Below are 18,233 nucleotides of genomic sequence, written 5' to 3' on the forward strand. Positions count from 1 at the left end.
CTGTTGTTGAGCCTCATGGTGAACTGGCGAGTGTGATGCAAGGTCATTTAGACCAATGTTAGTGTTTGTGTGTATGAGTGTGTGTGCGTGGATGCATCATGTGATTGTTTGTCTTTTTATGTATGCCTTCATCGGTGCATGCATTCACAGTCTGTTATTCCAGTGTTTATCTGAAATGCGTGCTGTTTGACTGTGTGTGCGTTCGAGGGCCCAGGGGTAAGATGGGTGATGTTCGGCCCCTCCCCCACGTCCCAGTCTTTAAGCAGAGCTGTAGATTCATGTGTCATGGCTGCCAAGAAAAGTGCTATATAAATAACATGTATTATTAAGAGATGCTTTGTCTCTCAACAAAGACGCCTCCTGCTGCTCAATTGGTGGTGATTCACAGAAACAACTCTAGCTCATATTTGCTCGTGGATAAGTGCTTCTTGTCAGCTTTTGAGCGCTAAAAACGAATAACAACCAGAGCAGAATTATTGACAAGGAAAAATATGGTTCTAGATGCTATTGGTAATTGCTCTAATTATTAATTGTGTCCACACAAGAGTTGCTTTGCATGTTTGAATAAAAATGCTGTCCCCGTAAAGTGAAGAGAACACTGTCTAATCCAACCTTTTGAAATGGAGATATGTGGCTTTGATCTGATTTCAACACGCATCACTCATACCAATGAGATAATGGTGTTTAAAAGCAAGTGTTCTAATCTCCCTTTATCCTCTTCACTGGCTCAATAAGTATTGTTTTAGTTGGATGGACCATTATAAGTTTATTAAGCACTTCATTATGACCTTATGACTCTGAATAACTGTATGCACTTTGGGTATACAGAGTTATGATGCCGCAAAATGCATTATGTTGTGAGTGATATTATATAACTGTTACATGGAGCCTGCAGTCCGGTCAAGGCAGCTGTTCTCCTGGCAGGATGATGGTGAATTGTGATTTCCCCGGTGGGATGGGGTCTTATGTTGCTGTCGGCTGGGCAGACTCCTTGTGATTGTCTTATCAGTATCTCGCCTCTTGTATTAACCAGAGGGTTATAGTTTAGGTCTGCCTGTATCTTTAAATTCATAACACACTTGTTGTTACATTTAATTTCCTTCTCTTTCTTGCTCTAGTGCTCTCTCTATTACACACACACACTCACACACACTCTGCTGAACTTTAAAGCACCAGCAAAAGAATGCGGGTTAGCTCCAAGTTTCCCACCCAGAGGTTGTCAGTGTTTTACAACACTCTAATGGACTCACGTTGTGCGGGTTCACACAGGTGTCAAGATGGAAATGTGCTTTCTGTTAAGCGTTAGGGATTCTGTCAGGTTCGTGTTATTTTTCTTCTGAATATGTGATCAAGTTTCTCTTTGTTTTAAGGCTAATATCACTGTTTAAGTCTAGAACATGCTAGCAGCTCTGTGAGGCTGTTGTGATTATTGTACAAACACAGCTAGCTTACTAGCTAAAAAAATAAAGAATTGTAAGACATATTAAAGCCCCAAATTCCTAAAAACTAGTGGTTAGTGAGAGAGTGGTTGTGTCACTACTAACCATAGACTGTATATTTACAGTGCCAGCATGCACACTACCAAGCAGTGTTGTAGTCAAGTCACCAATTCACGAGTCCAAGTCACTCTCGAGTCACCACTCTTCGAGTCCGAGTCCAAGTCCGAGTCACCAAGGGAGAGTCGTAATCGAGTCCGAGTCCAAGTCCGAGTCACCAAGGGAGAGTCGTATTCGAGTCATCATTACCTGTGTTCGAGTCCGAGTCACAAGTCTTCATGTATTAACCTTCGTGGATATATGTTTTGAAATGTAGCTGTCTATTGAACTGCTGTGAAGCGAGTTTGGCTACAATTCTTGTAATAGGTGCTATACAAATATAAAACGTATTACTAATATTCATATTATTATTGTAAATGACCTTTAATATGTCCAACTATATTTAAAATGAGTTAACTTTTAGAGAAGTGATTATATTTGTATGCCAATATTTTCCTATGGTAAAGTTTTCGTTTTGCACTTTTATTTTGATAGTAATAAGATCGGGACTCTTATTTTGAAGGAACTTTTACCGGTTAAATCAGTTTACTAATAAAGATTAAGCCCCAGAAAGCACATGGCTACTTAGCATGCAAAATGACGTCATTCTGCATGTTAAGTAGCCATGTGCTTTCGTGTTATCGGCTGAATCTTTATTTATTGATTAGATCACGTTACTCTGATGATAGTGTTCAACACAGCATATGTCTGAACTCGATCCTTAGAGTAATGTGTTACGAGCCTTCTCTTCAATCTTGTTTCCACATAACGAGCATTTTGCGCTGCTCTTTTCCAATGTGGAAGCAGAATGTGTGAAAGCATACAGCATGATGCGGGGTGTGTCCTAGACATGTTTAGACTGGAACAGCAGGGGCCAGTAGTGAACTCGCCTCACAGGTGCACAAGCCAGGATAGAGGACATCATGACTCCAGAGAAAACTCGAGTCCGAGTCCAAGTCGGAGTGTCAATGTCATAGACTGTATATATAAGTCGAGTCCGAGTCATCGTGGGGGGGAGGGGGAATTCACGAGTCCGAGTCCGAGTCCAAGTCATCGTGCGCCAGAATTCACGAGTCCAAGTCCGAGTCGCGTCAATCAGTGCGCGAGTCCGAGTCGAGTCCATGGTCGAGTCACGAGTCCCGAAAATCGGCACTCGATCCGACTCGAGTACTCCATCTCTGCTACCAAGACTCTGAAATGTAAGCAACCATTCTATCAGCTTATAACAAAGAAAACGTCACCATTTAATTTATGGACAACCAGTTTGGTATTCTGTCTATTAACATATTGTTTTTTAGGGGGACAAGTGACCATATTTGGACAAGAGGGTGGAGCTTGGGAATAACCAGGTTTATCGGGCGGGGTACTGTTAGCATAGCAAACGTTAGCTTGCTTAGCAAAGTTTGCAATGCTAATTTGACTAGCAAAAAACATGCTCAAAACAAAATGTTTTCACTGGAAGAAATGAACAGTTCCTTCACTACAACTGAAAAATGAACAATACAGTGGAAGTGACCTGGCCTAAAGCATAACCTTCTTTTTTGTCTATTTTCTGTGAAGGAAAACATAATTTACAAAACAAATATCATTCTGTTTTGAAGAATACTTGACACTAGCGATTGCAACAATGTCATGGCTATCCATCCAATAGTTGTTGAGATTTTTCCCTTTGGTCCAAATGACTGCCATCTGAAATCTGCCATCCCTTAGGCAACACCACTAGCATGGCTAAAGATTCAAACAGTTAGTGTTCTTTTTTCATATTCATACTCTCCCTCTCTTTCCAACAGAACCTCCGTAAGATGGAGGAAGGGTCTTCAGAGGGGCCTGGCAAAGACCTGGATGAACTACAGACAGATGACTGGGTAAGCAAACTCCTGACCTCTGACATCCAGCTGGGACTTTTTTTAGGTTTCATATTACATATTCTCCATAACTGCATGAACACATAAATGCATCTGTATGAATGGGTTTTATGGTTATGGTATTATATAGTTCACATTTCCCATGCTGCCCTTTGTTCCCTCCGTCAGGCTCGGTTCTGGGTCCAGGTGATGAGGGGCCTGCGTGAAGGAGTCAAGCTGAAGAAGGTGCAGGATCGTCAGTATAACCCCCTGCCCATCGAGTTCCAGCTCACCCCCTATGAGATGCTAATGAACGACATTAAGTCCAAACGCTACAACCTGCGCAAAGTCATGGTCAGTGTCCAGATTCGACCACAAATAGAAATCGCTGCCACATGCAAGCACGCCTCCAGCTTGCTGCACTTCTGTTGTACCACTGTTCCAATCCTATGGGAAATTGCTTGGAAAAATTACAACACTGTTGCATAACAACTGTGGGATGGGGGGATGCTCTGTAGGACACCAGTGTAGTGCTTGACTTATATTTATTTGGGGATATAAGGGGGACAGGCACTTTCATTTGACACCTTTGAGGCTTCCATATTCCACCTCCAGTTGCTTGGCAGGTTAACACTCGTAAAATGCTGCCAAAAGCACTCACTATTGACAAAACCCCAAGGAAAATAGTGCCAGAGGCAACAATAAGCTATTTGGAATTGCTGAAAATACGGAAGCAATAAAACGGTTTATATCTCAATTGGTTATTTAACAAAACAAATCATTGAAGTTGATAGTATGAGTCCAGATTTTTCTACAAGGTAGGTAAGTACTGTGACTGTTTGTACCTTTCTCGTACAGTATATTTCATCCTTTGCTGTTCTTTCAGCTGCATGGAGACATCCCACCCAGGTTAAAGAAGAGCGCTCATGAAGTCATCCTGGAGTTCATCAGGTCCAGACCACCCCTCAACCCTGTAAGTTAAACTCAAGAGCATGGACTCAAATATCCCAACCACTCCTTGCAGCCTCTTCCTTCCTGCAGCGGTCAGGCTGTATAACCATCACAGCCCCTGGTAGACCCCCACACACATATAAACACAAATACCGTAAATAGCTGTGCAATATATACTTCCACTTTTAATACTTTCACCTGGCTGCTATCTCAAAACTGTACTGGTACTGGATGTGTATTTTGTACTTGGTAAATTGAAAATTGTGTAATTTCTACTTTTATTTGACATATTATATTAAGCTATCTTTGCACTCTGCACTTGCTGTAACAATGTACATCTCCCTCTGTGGGACGAAGAAAGGTAATCTGATTCTGAAAACATTCAGCCAGAACCGAGGTTTCCAACCTTTGACTGGCTGACCCCTTCTCAGATCATATGAGCATCATTAGTGACCAGTTCAACCAAAGAATGTTTTGCCTTCTTGAACACAATGCAGAGGATCAAAGAGGTTAAATGATCAAGTAATTGGCAAGAAAATAATATGATTGGTCTTAAAGTTTGTTTACTGCAGTCTCATTCTGTAAATCATCTCGCACCCTGTTTTTGTGGTTCCGACCTTATGCTGGTGAGATAGATACAACAATATTTCACCAAACTTGTAAATGTATGTTGTGTAAAGGTTCAGACGCACAGTTACCAAAATCTAATGGAGAACACACTTCCTTGGGTGTTTCCCAACAATCCCAGCCTTACATGGCCACTATGAGCTATTTGGCATTGCTGATCATTTTGCAGAAACAGTTACATAGATTATCATTTGATTGTTAAAAGAACGTATTTTGGAGGCAGTTTTGGATATTAAAAATCTGGTTTAAAATCGCTGCTGATTCAGTCTTCACCTCATTATTAATTAAACACCTTTAACATTTGGAAAAAACAAGACATTCAAAGAAGTCATGCTAGGATATTATTTTGTATTTCTTAATTCTACAGCTTTTACTTTCTCGTCAGACTCAGACACCAAGAGTTTAAAATGACATGTTTATTTGAAAAGCTATACAAAGTTTGTGTATTTCAACAGGATATACCTTATTTTGTGACTTGTTTCCCCAAATCCCTGAACTGGTGGTGGCGAGTCCAAAGTTAGTACAACCCAAAAAGCCACATTGCCACATTTAGTGTATAGTGCATTTTCTAGACTCTAAATGATTGGAATTACATTCAAACGTAGGTTACAGCATTTCTATAAAACCATCATATAAAAATTGTAATTATTCTGTATTAAAAAAGAGTATGTTAATAACTAGTCCAGCCTCTTTAAAAAATGTATGCTGTAGCTTCCAAATTACAGTTTCACTGCACTGTGGACTCAGTAAAATGCTGCTCTCATCAAATCTCTGTTGATATTAATCTCGCTGCAGATCTAGCAGGCGCAGTTTCAGCAGGGCACTCGACCCTATAGAATAAGATGAACAATCAGTCACAGGAGAGATGAGGAGGTGGTGATGAAACGGCCTTCTGGCTAGAACCCTGTTTGTTGGTTGTCAGTTGTTGTTCTCCACTCTACTTACTCCCTGTCGCTGTCTCTATTTAACCCATCACCAACCTGCGCTAGGTGTCGGCTCGCAAGCTGAAGCCGCTGACTCAGCTTCCTCCGACCCTGCATGAGAGGATCCTATCGGAAATCAAATCAGAGAGGAAACTCAGACCTGTGTCGCCTGGTGAGATGCGCAGGGGCAGGCTGGGTAAGGGAAACGTCTTCGTCCTCCTCATGTTACACACACACATGCACACTGTCATGCACATGCAAAACATACTTCACTCTGAAAAGCCATTTTTAATCTGAAGTATGGAACTGATGCTTTCACCTGCTGGGATGAATCCAGATGAGAAATGAGTAGCGTCGTGTTCTACTACACTTTTATCATTTGTCCCGCTGCTCTTTGCTTTTTTAGCTAATGCTGCTTAACTTTTTATCTTTCTGTTGCAACTAACAATTATTATTATTGTATTGACTAAACTGTTTGCATTATATTTGAAGTTTACTACTATATTTTGAATATTAATGCTAACTGTCTGCAATTCCTTGATTACTAACAAGCCACTTCTGTTTTTGAATGTCTGTAGTCTCTCACCATTGGCTATGGCTTATATTTGAAATCCTATTATCTCCCGTCATGTTGTTATACTTCAGTGATCTAAAACTTGACAATAAGCGTGATATACCCCTGCATGTCTGCCAAGCATATTTAGTATATCACAGTAAGTCTTACCTTAGTATACTTCCTGATAACAAGCAATGACTGTGCGATGCCATTACTGTTTCTCGTTGCAGTAATTCGACCACTTAGCATGTCTTTCAGTTTTGATGCGTCAGGTAAAGTCTACCTCGCTGCTTATCTGCCTTTTTCTGTTTACCTTCTTGTTGTGGCTGCTCATCTGCTCTCCCAGCTCTCACACACACACACACACACACACACACACACACATACACACACACACACACACACACACACACACACACACACACACACACACACACACACACATACACTGCATCAACACACACATTTCATGTCATGCTTTAGTGTTTGTTTGGTGATGGTCGGCTGTGATCTGTGGGGGGGGGGGAACATGGTGATGTGGGACGCTGGTCAGTAGGAGGACACTGATAAGAAAAAACTGATGTGTGATATGTAGGTATTCTATTATTTATTAGCCTACTTTAAGTATTTAGTCTTTTTTGGAAAAGTTTGAAAAATGGTACAATTGAAAATGTTTTATATAATTAAAATAAAAACGTATTACTTTCTTTGGTGTCTAGGTGGGGTACCTGATGAATCATTTTTAACCGTACATCCATTACCAGGGGCTGGTTCAGCTAATTTAACTCCACGTATTTGTTTAGGATGCACACAACATTTATAACCCTTTTGAGAACATGATTTGGCTGCACAGTTTCTCACCAACATATGAATTAGAGTTGAGGAGAGGTGAGGATCTTCCTCTCTAATCGGCAGTAGAATACTGTAAGCACAAACTTTCTTTAACCTACTGGAAAATAAATCTGAGATGAGCTGGATCCATTACAGCCAATGTGTTTTTGGTGGTGGTTGCAATGAGAGGCATCATATGCTTTCCTCCCTTTTGAATCTCCTTACCTTGCTAAAAACATTTCCATAGTTGACAGTTATTTTGTTGGCAACAAGGACTGCGTTCATTACATGTACACTTCGCAGTGCCTGTGGATTTTGTCACAAGATGGAACCCCTGACCTCCCATCAGCATCTGACTGAAGGGAAGGGACAGATTAAACTCAGTGCGCTGATTGGGACAGATCACACGGTCTCAGACAGATTGCTATATCTAAAGGGCTTTTCTGTTCTTGGTGCTATCTGTTTACAGGCTGAATTAATGACCAGTGACAGTTCAAATGATGTAACATAATCCGGCTGAGTTTACAGTCAATTATATGTTTTTATTTAAGAATGGTGTAATGACATTGCCTCAGTGCAGGTAAAAGTTTAGCTGGAAGGCATCGTTGTGGTTTTATAATCCTACTCAATTATCATGATGTCTTACCAGTGCAGCTCATACAGTCTGTATTATCTACAGCTCCTGTCAAACAAATATACAGGATTAGGAAGGAGAAAAGCGTCACCTTAGCCCAGTGTGTCATCTGTGAAATATACTGCCGTAATGTGAATCTTACATAAGTGTGCAGCCAGCTATCTAATCAAGGTATTGATATGAGCAGCTGCCAGAGTTACCGCCACCTCTGTGTCTCCCAGAATCATCAATGTCATACAAAAGAGTCTTTCATAGAGGTGACTCTGCAGAATTGAATCAGGGTGCTGCCTCACGCTCTGCACAGCACTGGTCTCCCTGTAGAGACCGGTGACATTAAATGCACTTGACCGACTTAATGAGACACTTTTGATTGAGGTGATAAGAAAATACTGCTGACACAGGCAAATCACAATAATGCTGTGCTCCACTCTGCCAGTGTCTCTCATCACAGCACAGGCTTGATCACCTCTGCATACTCATTCATGCTGTCCGAAAACGTCTGTGTGTACGGACTTCCCTCTGTGATGGATCATTCTCACACAGAGTGAGCCGTGTGGTTTTTCACTCTGCTCGATATGTTATGGCTAATGGTACATACCCATTGACACTTTAATGGACATGATTAAGGTTTTAATCAGGAACAAGAAAATAACGTTTCAAGGAGAAATCCATTTTGCAGGATATCGATTCCACTTTTGGTGATGTATCATGCACTTCTGGGTCCATTATATTGTTCCGTGGTGACAACAAGGAGACAGTGTTTTGAAATGCATTGGCAATTTATGGAATAGCTGAACATTTTAAAATTGTGCTTATTCTCTTTCTTGAAGAGTGAGGTGAAAGGATCAATAGCCCTCTAAGTTTGAAGCTAGAACCAGCTTGTCTTGGCATGAAGACAGGAGGCAGCTAACTTGGCTCTGTCCAAATTTACACAAACAAAATTGTGAAACTGTTAGCTTTCTTCTTCTTCTTTTAAAAGTTAAAAGTTTTTCATGGAGTTTTCAGGAACTATTTCCTGGCAGTAACATGTGAGATACTACAGGAAGTCACTGCACCCACATATAACTTATAATATTTATTTGTATGTATAGAGTAAACCAACATTAAGTTCATTAGAGCACTTTAAAGGTGCTGGTTGGAAGACACCCTGTTACCTGTCTTTATGCTAAGTTAAGCTAAGCTAACAAGATAAAAATAGGAAACAGTGTTTGTTGACGGTGAGTATGAATGTATTAAAGTATATCAATTTGTTATAGAATCAAGGGGAAAGGATGTTTTTGTTAAACCACATTCTGACATTCAACAGTCATCGATAAAATAGAAGGGGCAAGGAGATACATTTTACCATCAAAAATAGCATTAGACAAAAATGATATGCAGCACAACTCTAAGTGAATCTTTAAGAGGTGTGGGTCAACATCAACAATACCTCAACATACATTTTCTTGATAATTGAGTTCTTACAGCACAGACATACCCAATTGGGGAATATTCTTATATCTATCCTAATGAAGGAGGTGTTCCCTTTTAGGTTTTGGCAAAACTCGCAGTATGCCTCAGGATTTGTTCCGTACTGGAGTAGGTAAGGTATCAGCACTGCTCTGGTTTGGAAGGCCTTGTTTACCCTTAACCAATGGCCTTGTCTGTCTGCCTCCCTGGCTGTAAACTAATATATCCTCTATTTCAATATTTCAATACTAAAGCCTGGGCAGGACACAAGTGTACAAAGCCTAAAGATGTAGTCTCTTAGGTTGTAGAAAAGTGAGTCCTAGTCCAGAATAGAAATAGGAAGCTTTTTCCACAAACAGGAGAGGAAACTGAAAGGAAAAAGAGCGGTTTCAGTGCTCCCATAGATCAGCTGCAGGTCTTACTCTGTCTTTTGCAGCACTCCAATTCTCCTCCTCTACTCCCTCCCTCTAAACCCCTCTTTTCAGCTTCACCATTTTGAAACTACAGCTAGAGTCAGGCAGCTTGTTAGGTGTTTGGTTATCATCAATTGTACTTCTATCACTGGACGACTCCTCTCTCGATGCAGAATGACTTTGTGGATTTTAAGGATTCATGCATCACCTGAAAATAATATTAAAAAAAGAGTCATCCATGCTTTTTGTGTAACACCAGCCTGCTCTTCTGCCTCCCCTCAGACCAACTGAACTCACCTATCCTGACCTATATAACCTTGGGATGGATCTCACACCTCAATCCTGAATAGACTTTATTGCATCTACCGAATAAACTTTGAAAATGGTTTCCCCTTTTTCGGGGCTGATCGGGTAAAATAGATTTAAAGAATTCAATTGGATGCAAGGAGTAATATGAGGAATTGTTTTGAGATCCATGTCAAGTGTTTCCCCTCCTTCTGTCTGAATAACTCTGTTGTGTGTGGCTCTGCAGATGGGTTTAGTCCATACATGGGCAGGAGGACGTCCAGCACTCTGTCTCTGACCAACGGGTCCACATCTTCCAGGGGAGAACCCTCGGGATCCCAGTCTGTTCCTCAGAGGAAGAGGCTCCTGAAGGCCCCCAGCCTCTCCGAGCTGGACAGCTCTGACTCTGACGTCAGTATCAGTCTGTTTGTGTAGGATGTGTTTTATAAATAACATCCAGCATGTGCAGAGCAAATGATGACTGAAGTGTTTGTATTTTCCATGCATTCAGGATGACATATTTGGGCACAAGTCCGCCAGCAGCTCCAGCGTGGCTACGTCTTTGATGGATGATACATCCCCAGAGTGTGCTGTGGGGAAGAAAAGTGAGTCAGGAATCTTTCTACATCCCCTTCACACCTCAGCACACCGACAGTGACCAATGGGTTTCATCTAACAGCCTCCTCTGCCATGTTTATTACGGAAATGTCTTGAACCTTGAATTAACCAATCGATGGAATATTTCGAGTAAAGCAGCCTCATCTTCTCTCATTTCCCTTTTTTTCCTCTATGAACACCAGCTCCCCCCATGTTCCTGCCCATCTCTTCAACACCCCAGCCAGAGAGGCGTAAGACCCCCCAGAGGAGACACTCCATCGAGAAGGAAACCCCGACCAACGTCCGACCGTTTCAGCCGCCTTCTAAAAAGAGCTCGAAGTCTCTGGTTAGTCCCACTTCTTCTCTGTGTAGATTCAGAAGATTTAATAAAAACACAAAACATGTTGAATGAGCAGAATAAGGGTTCTATCATTTTAAAACTGCTCAAAGGTGCAGTAAAAGTTGTTATTTAACAAAATCACATAGTGTGACACTATGAGACAGTATTAGAACATACTGATGAAAGTGTAGCCAGTCAAAAAAAAACAAGTCAGAGTTTTCCACCTGAATATTCACAAAATATATATATGAAAGAAACTAGAACTAAATAAATGAAAATTAAACGAACAGCCGGGACAGTCACATTAAAACTTTAAAAAAACATTAATATAAAAGTAAAGAAATATACCAAAACACACAGAAATGTAATGTAATGTATGTTTAGGAAATGTGTATCTGCATATGTGGTAAGATAAGATAAGACTTTATTTATCCTGAAGGAAATTGTTGTACCAGAGTTACAAAGATACAATAAACACAGCAGCATAATAATAAAAGTAACAATTTTAATAATACAACCGTACACTAACTGCAGAAAAAAGAGCGAATTAAACAACTACAAGAAACATAGATGGTCAAATAATGAATGTAAAAACTTTACAGTGACGAGCAGTATTGTATGAGTAATAGTGCAAAAATAAACATAGTGGCAGATACATAATTGCAAATTAATATTGTACACTGTTATTATTATTGCACATGATATAAGCAGAAAGTGTTTGTAAAATGCTATATACTGTGTATATATATATATGGTAGTAAACCAATAGCTATGAAAAAACTTGATCTGTAAGGAAACTATTTTCTCTTGTTTGCATGCTAAACCGAGCCCAGCTTCAGTTGCTTCATGAAGAACTGCTGCTAAAACATGGCTCCTCCTCCTCCTCCTCCTCCTCCTCCTCCTCCTCCTCCTCCTCCTCCTCCTCCTCCTCCTCCTCCTCCTCCTCCTCCTCTCCCCACTCTCCACCCTTTGCAGGGTTCACACCCTATGGAGGCGTTTGCTTTGGGGTGGATGAAGGCAGTATTTTCTCTGTGCAGGGCAGTTTACCTCAGAGGAAGAGAGTCGGCCAAGCTTTGCCAGTCTCCCCCTGTCCGTTCTGGTATAATAACTCTAGCTGCCCATCCTCTCCTCGTGCTTCCTTCTTCACTAAACATCATTCACCTGTAGAGTAGGTTTCTGCCATTATAGACTAGGGACACACTGCTTTATCTCTGAGGTGTCATGACATGTGACCAGTGAACAATGTCATTTATTCATCCATTGTTTACTTCACTGCTTTCATTTTAACACACTAAAACAATTAGGTGTAGTCTTAACTAAAATACATTTGAAATCTGCTCTAGTATTGAACAAATTATATTTAACAGGTGGTGGTGGGATGCGTTAGAAATAAAAAGTATTTTAAGATCTCCACAGCGTTGTGTGGCTCTAACGATACTGTATGTAGGCACTGTTTAGAAGCCTTTTCACATATCTCTCAAGATTTTAATAATATTCTGAAGTTGTCTGATGCCTCTGGTTGGGTTACATAGCAACAGTCAGAAATGTGCACAAATAATATAAGGTTGATAGGTCCAGTAGTATGAGAGATTAGCTGTGGACACACAGGGACACACGGCCAAAAACACATGATCCCCCTCAGGCTTGTGCTTTGCGGAGATAACGTAACTGATACAGTACTAAGGGATAGCAGGCAGACTGTATCTACAGACAGGAAAACAGCAGCACACTGTGTTTACTGAACGAAACAAAAGAAGCTTTCTATAGTCAGACCTGAACAAATTATATTGAACCTTTCCTGAAAATAACGATACATTGTGTGCAGACTAAAAACATGCAAAGCAAAGCACAATGCTTCCACCAGTCACAGTATAGCAAGTCAAACACAACCCACACAGCTGTGGCTTTCATTTGTCACATTTTCAATTATTAATATTATTGTTTAAAGATATTATTTTGAAACCAGAGTCCACTCCAGTCTGCTCTGATTGGTTAGCTGGCCGGCTCTGTTGTGATTGGTCAACCTCTTAGAGACGTCCCGCCCCTTAGCCTATCATGTACAATTTGTTAGACTGCTAGCCAATAGAAGCGTGAGTGTTACACAGTGTTGTCACTATGTTACAGAAGTAAACAAAGGAGTCCAATGGAGGCGTTTCAGGCAGGGGGGAGGTGTGTTGGAGAGAAACTCCCTCTGGAGGGAACACAGGGATTGTAGCCTTTGCAGAACATTTACATGCAAAGATACAGTACCTTTATAACACACTACACAGGAAAGGGAAACTCCAAAAAGCATAATCTGGCCCATATAAGATGTGGTTTGACATGCAAGAAAGGTCAAAAGTCTGGAATAGAACCCAGGACGTTTTGGTTAAACTGCCTCACATGGAACCACCCGACTACAAAACTGCTGCAGCCCTGCTACAATTAAAAACAAAGATTTTTGATTATGGGCATAAACATAAACACAAAAAATATAAATTGGGGGAAGAAAAAAAATCCATCACTTTGGAATGGTCATTTATTACAATCATTGCCCTGTTTGTGAGTAGCTCTGTTGCCATGACGTCTTCCCATCTCTCCAGTTTACGCATCACGAGCCCTCTGAATCTTCACTGAACAATGAGAACATTGTTATGACCCAAATGTAGTGTGGACCCTCACAGGCTGCTCGAAAGAAGCAGAGGGGTGGCTGTTTGTGCGCTGAATGTTAAACACTGTGTTAGATGTGCTGTGGCCAGGATCACTCACTGTTCTGTGTGTGTGTATATGTGTGTGTGTTTTCCTTATAGGAGGAGTTCTGCTTTCCTGTGGAGTGTCTCTCTCTGACGGTGGAGGAGGTGATGCACATCAGACAGGTGCTGGTAAAGGCAGAGCTGGAGAAGTTCCAGCAGTACAAAGAGGTCTACAACGCCATGAAGAAGGGAAAGGTAACTGCTGCCCCATCATCATTATCAGTAGAAAAACACCACTGTATTGAATCAGTTGTAACCTGCTGTACCATTCTTGATTTCTAACATCATCTTTTCTTTTTATTGCAGCTCTGCTTCTGTTGTCGAACCAAAAGGTTTTCCCTGTTCACCTGGTCCTACATCTGCCAGTTTTGCAAAAAGTAAAACAACCTACATGATTATCTTCATCTCTTGCATTGTTTGAAAAAGTATTTAGAAGTAAGCTTGACTGTTTTTATTCATCACTCCCTTCATTTTTTTCTCCGTGCAGGCCTGTATGTGCGCAGTGCTGCAAAAAAGTGAGTCAGCTTGAATTAATCGATCAGCCAATCAGCTGTCAGAGCAGCATTTACTTGATCCACTATAAGATCTAATTAGGCAACTGACAATAATGTGGTGACATCCAAAAACTAACTTTATCTAACAACTCTTCTATGGCCTTAAGATACACTAGTGAGTCCCTGATATATTAACAATAATAATAACCTTAGTCCAAACGCTGCTCAAAAATATGCTTAGGGCATTCCCACTGTTCTCTGAAATAAATAATGGGTTTCACAGGGCAGTGGTGCCATTGTTGTGTTGTGCCTGAAAGGCTTTAAACTGTGTATGCAACCATATTGTATTTCTGATGTTCTTAAAGCTATCTTTTGTATCATTATAATAGTTAAAGATGCCTATTCAAGTAGATGAACTGAACATGTGAATTCCTTAAAACATGTAGACCTCATCAGTATTCTTTCTCAGTAACCATTAAGCTTTTACTTAATTACTTTCCTATCTGGTCTCTCTAACAGATGCGGCTGCCGTCCAAACCTTATTCCAGCTTGCCCATCTACTCCATTGGCTCGACCAACACCCTCCCCAGGGAGCGGGTGAATGCCATTGCTGACGTAGGACAAGGGTTCTCTGTGGCTGGAGGGCCGGGGCCGTCAGCAGAGGGAGGGGCCGCAGCACCTCCCACTTTGAAAGTAGAAAAAAAGGGGGCTTCTATAGGAGCTGGAAAAGCCTCTGGAGCCACAGCTGCTGCCAAATCAGAGAAGTCCTCCAGCAGCCCACAGCGCCACGGCCTGCACAAGACCATATCCAAGTAAGAGCTAAACACACTCATATTCATTCTGGCAGGAAGTTCTTATGTACAACTAATTATCCTGTTGAGAGTTAGCATGATATTAGTACATTTCCACAAAGCCCTGAGTCATGGATGTATGCAGTGGTACATACTCCAAAATGTTTTCTAAATGATGGGGCCAGTACTACTTTTCCCACTGACCTGTATGCAGGTACCTGCTTGGCTTGTGCTGATGTCACTGATTTTTCTCTTTTCGCCTTTTTCTCAGATCAATATAGTTATTATTCACAATGTTTGTCGTTTGAGGTTTCCTGTCAACAATTTCAAATATGTCAGTATTACAATTTACATTATTTTTGCCCGTAATCAAATTTCATACTGCAATACTGTGATTGGATACCAGGTAAATTGCATTGCTTGACTATGTTGAAAGTCAAATTGTGTTATAGTATAATACAAAATAAACTCTTTAACACATTTTGAAACGATATACAAATGTTTTATGGTTGTTTGAGATTAAATATCTGTCCAATTTCCCTGAACTGAATTGCATTTACATTTTTTTCTTCGGAGATACGGAAGCACAGTTTGCATATTTTTGTTTTGTACTAAGGGTCTAGAGGTATTTATTTGTTTTTTTTATCATAATTTCATAAAATGCTGGGGCATATATTGTATTACATAATCTTTATCCAAAAAGTGTTGATTTATCCAAAAGCTGAAAAAAAGAAAAGGAAAAACGGCAAAACCCAAATAATGAATCAATTCACTAGTGACTACATGTTAGTGAGAAAATACCCTTTTTTGTAATTAGGATTAAGTCACCATGCATTACATGTTTAGTTTCAACAATAAGTCAAAGTAAGTAAAAAAACAATATCTCTCTGATCCTGTTTATGTCTTCCTGTCCTCCTGTCCCATGTAGGTTATCCAAGCACGGCTCTTTAAAGTCTCATGAGGAACTGGAGCTGCCCTCAGAGCTGACGGAGGACTGGGCCACCATGGAGGTGTGTGTGGACTGCATCAAGTTCATCACTGACATTATCGCCTCCAGCAAGCACAGCTTGTCCCTGGCCACCAAGAGAGCGCGCCTAAAACGCAAGACCCAGTCCTTCTACATGTCCTCCCCTAAAGGACGGGAGGAGTACCGGCCGTCAGAACGGACAATCAAGGAGATCTGAAACTCCTCATCTCTCTATCTCTGGCTCCTTCCAGCTCCTTCGGCACAATTAGAAGCACTCAGCACTGGGTATGATCTTACTGTACACGTATACTCAGATGTGGACCTCGGTGGTGTTTGTCGCTGTTTTCTGATCGTCGTGAATAGCTATTTCAGACAAGAGCATACAGTTGTTGTTTTTTACCATATCATAGATGATCCTTTAATCTCTGGCCACAGACTTTTGAATTACTTCATTACCCGGGTGGTCCAACCCAACTCACATTAAAACCTTCAAGCACAAGACTGAAGACGTTGGCCCTGCAGAGAGACTTTAATGTAACTGAGAGTGACTCTACGGAATAACAAACTGTAAATGTTTCTATGGGTTTATTTTTTTTACATGTGTGTATACGGTAAATGATTGTTCGATGAAGTCCCTGTTTTATTTTGCTGATGATGATCAATGAAACTCCTCCCACTTTCCTCTTTGCAAAGCATATTTAAAAGCATGCTTTCAGAAAAAAAGCAACCCGTTCTTTGCATCACAATTAAAACAAATAACTGGTTTTCCTTCAAATGAACAGCTTTCTTATCCATGTCACCCCAAACTAAAATATGTGCTGTTGTCTTACAAGATGAGACAAACTGGGCCCCTGGAAATTTGTTTTTAAATCTCAGTTTCTCAGATGGAAAAACCAAAACTAGATGCTAATAATAAAACTAATGCTAAGCTAATCAGATTTAATCACATAAGACTTGCACTTTCATAAAGGAATCATTCTAAAAAGAAAGGTGAAGCTGCACAGATGTTGTGTCTCCTTCATGTGTGTTTGTCTGTCTCCATTAGTTATATCTGGGTCACGCTCAAAAACATTTCCCATGATGCAACACTTTTATTGAAACGTTCCAGTCTGGTAAATAACCACATCTTCCACACTCCACAGCCCCAGTTGGGGAGATCCCAAAAGAGCAGACGTAAATTAACAGATACATATGTTGTTGTAATAGTCAACCTTATTGCTACTAGTAGAGAAGCAGATTACAAATGTTTTTAGGGCCATTAAAGCACATTTAACCTACTGTCCATTCATATGCAACTAACTACAATCACTAAGAGTAAAGCAGGTATAGCAACATTTTTACCTTCTGTACCATGTGTCAGTTTTTTCAGTTGTGCCATGTCTTGATTTACATATGCATTTTTAAATGTATCTTTGCGTTGATAAATATATATTATATATTAAATTGTTTACTTTTCTTTACATTAAGTATTTGTATTGTGTAAGGATTAGTCATAATTAACACCTCATGTTTTTTTGTACAGATGCAGTTCACTGCACAGGCTTCAGGAAAAAACCAACATACTGTAAGTCTCAATATGATGCCTTTAGGATTTCCCTCTCTCATTCAGAGTCTCATTACTGGCCTGGGTGTCTATTTTGTTCTTTATAACACTCCTCATTAATATATGTCTGCCTTAATAACTGCCTTTTTTTTTACTATCACACTCACATATTGAACAGTCATCTACTGTACCTGTACATACTTCGTTTCTAAAGGTGGGTTTGTAGGTCAGGTGTGTTGCCTGGATGGTGTCATGGCGGTGAGATTGTTGTAGATCTGTCTCTCTGAGAGGGGAACTCTCCCAGTGCAGTAGGGTGTTCAGGGCAGAGTCCACAGTGTGACTGCATCATGCATGTACTACGGTGTAGCTTGTACCCTCAGTCTGTATTACCTTTAAGATGTACCTCCCTGCAGAGAGAGCAACAAATGATGACTACAACAATAAACTGTAATGCAATACCTGATCATGAATCTTCTTTGTTCTGGATTTAAACCGATTTAAACACACCAGTATGAAAAAACATGTTATATATTTCCCTGGAAATGCCTCTTTCTCTCCAGGTAAATCAGGATTAGGGCTGCAATGATTGTTCAATCAAACAATGTTGATGGATGGAAAAAATAATAAATCATTGATGTCATTTCTCATGCACAAATGGCAGAAAATAAGATTTCCTGCTACTGTATTAAAGTAAATATCTCTGGAACCATCAACACTTGAC

General features: G+C 40.4%; 1 protein-coding gene across 4 annotated transcripts in view; it reads left to right on the top strand.

Annotated features, from left to right (window-relative positions):
- Positions 1 to 17,975, top strand: part of spire1b (spire-type actin nucleation factor 1b) — a 49,366-nt gene extending 31,391 nt beyond the window's left edge. Inside the window, exons 5-18 of one of the 4 annotated variants that reach the window (XM_034228787.1) lie at positions 3,326 to 3,400; positions 3,569 to 3,733; positions 4,266 to 4,352; positions 5,947 to 6,076; positions 6,667 to 6,708; positions 9,433 to 9,483; positions 10,296 to 10,459; positions 10,560 to 10,653; positions 10,849 to 10,991; positions 13,775 to 13,912; positions 14,024 to 14,094; positions 14,205 to 14,232; positions 14,731 to 15,023; positions 15,931 to 17,975. In XM_034228787.1, the coding sequence (XP_034084678.1) occupies positions 3,326 to 3,400; positions 3,569 to 3,733; positions 4,266 to 4,352; positions 5,947 to 6,076; positions 6,667 to 6,708; positions 9,433 to 9,483; positions 10,296 to 10,459; positions 10,560 to 10,653; positions 10,849 to 10,991; positions 13,775 to 13,912; positions 14,024 to 14,094; positions 14,205 to 14,232; positions 14,731 to 15,023; positions 15,931 to 16,186 (1,737 nt within the window). In that variant the 3' untranslated portion in view covers positions 16,187 to 17,975. The remainder of the gene's footprint in view (positions 1 to 3,325; positions 3,401 to 3,568; positions 3,734 to 4,265; positions 4,353 to 5,946; positions 6,077 to 6,666; positions 6,709 to 9,432; positions 9,484 to 10,295; positions 10,460 to 10,559; positions 10,654 to 10,848; positions 10,992 to 13,774; positions 13,913 to 14,023; positions 14,095 to 14,204; positions 14,233 to 14,730; positions 15,024 to 15,930) is intronic. The other 3 variants (XM_034228796.1, XM_034228802.1, XM_034228809.1) reach the window with 3 other exon arrangements.
- The last annotated feature ends 258 nt before the right edge of the window (positions 17,976 to 18,233 follow it).

Source organism: Gymnodraco acuticeps, unplaced genomic scaffold, assembly GCF_902827175.1.
Source record: "Gymnodraco acuticeps unplaced genomic scaffold, fGymAcu1.1, whole genome shotgun sequence".
Classification (NCBI taxonomy): Eukaryota; Metazoa; Chordata; class Actinopteri; order Perciformes; family Bathydraconidae; genus Gymnodraco; species Gymnodraco acuticeps.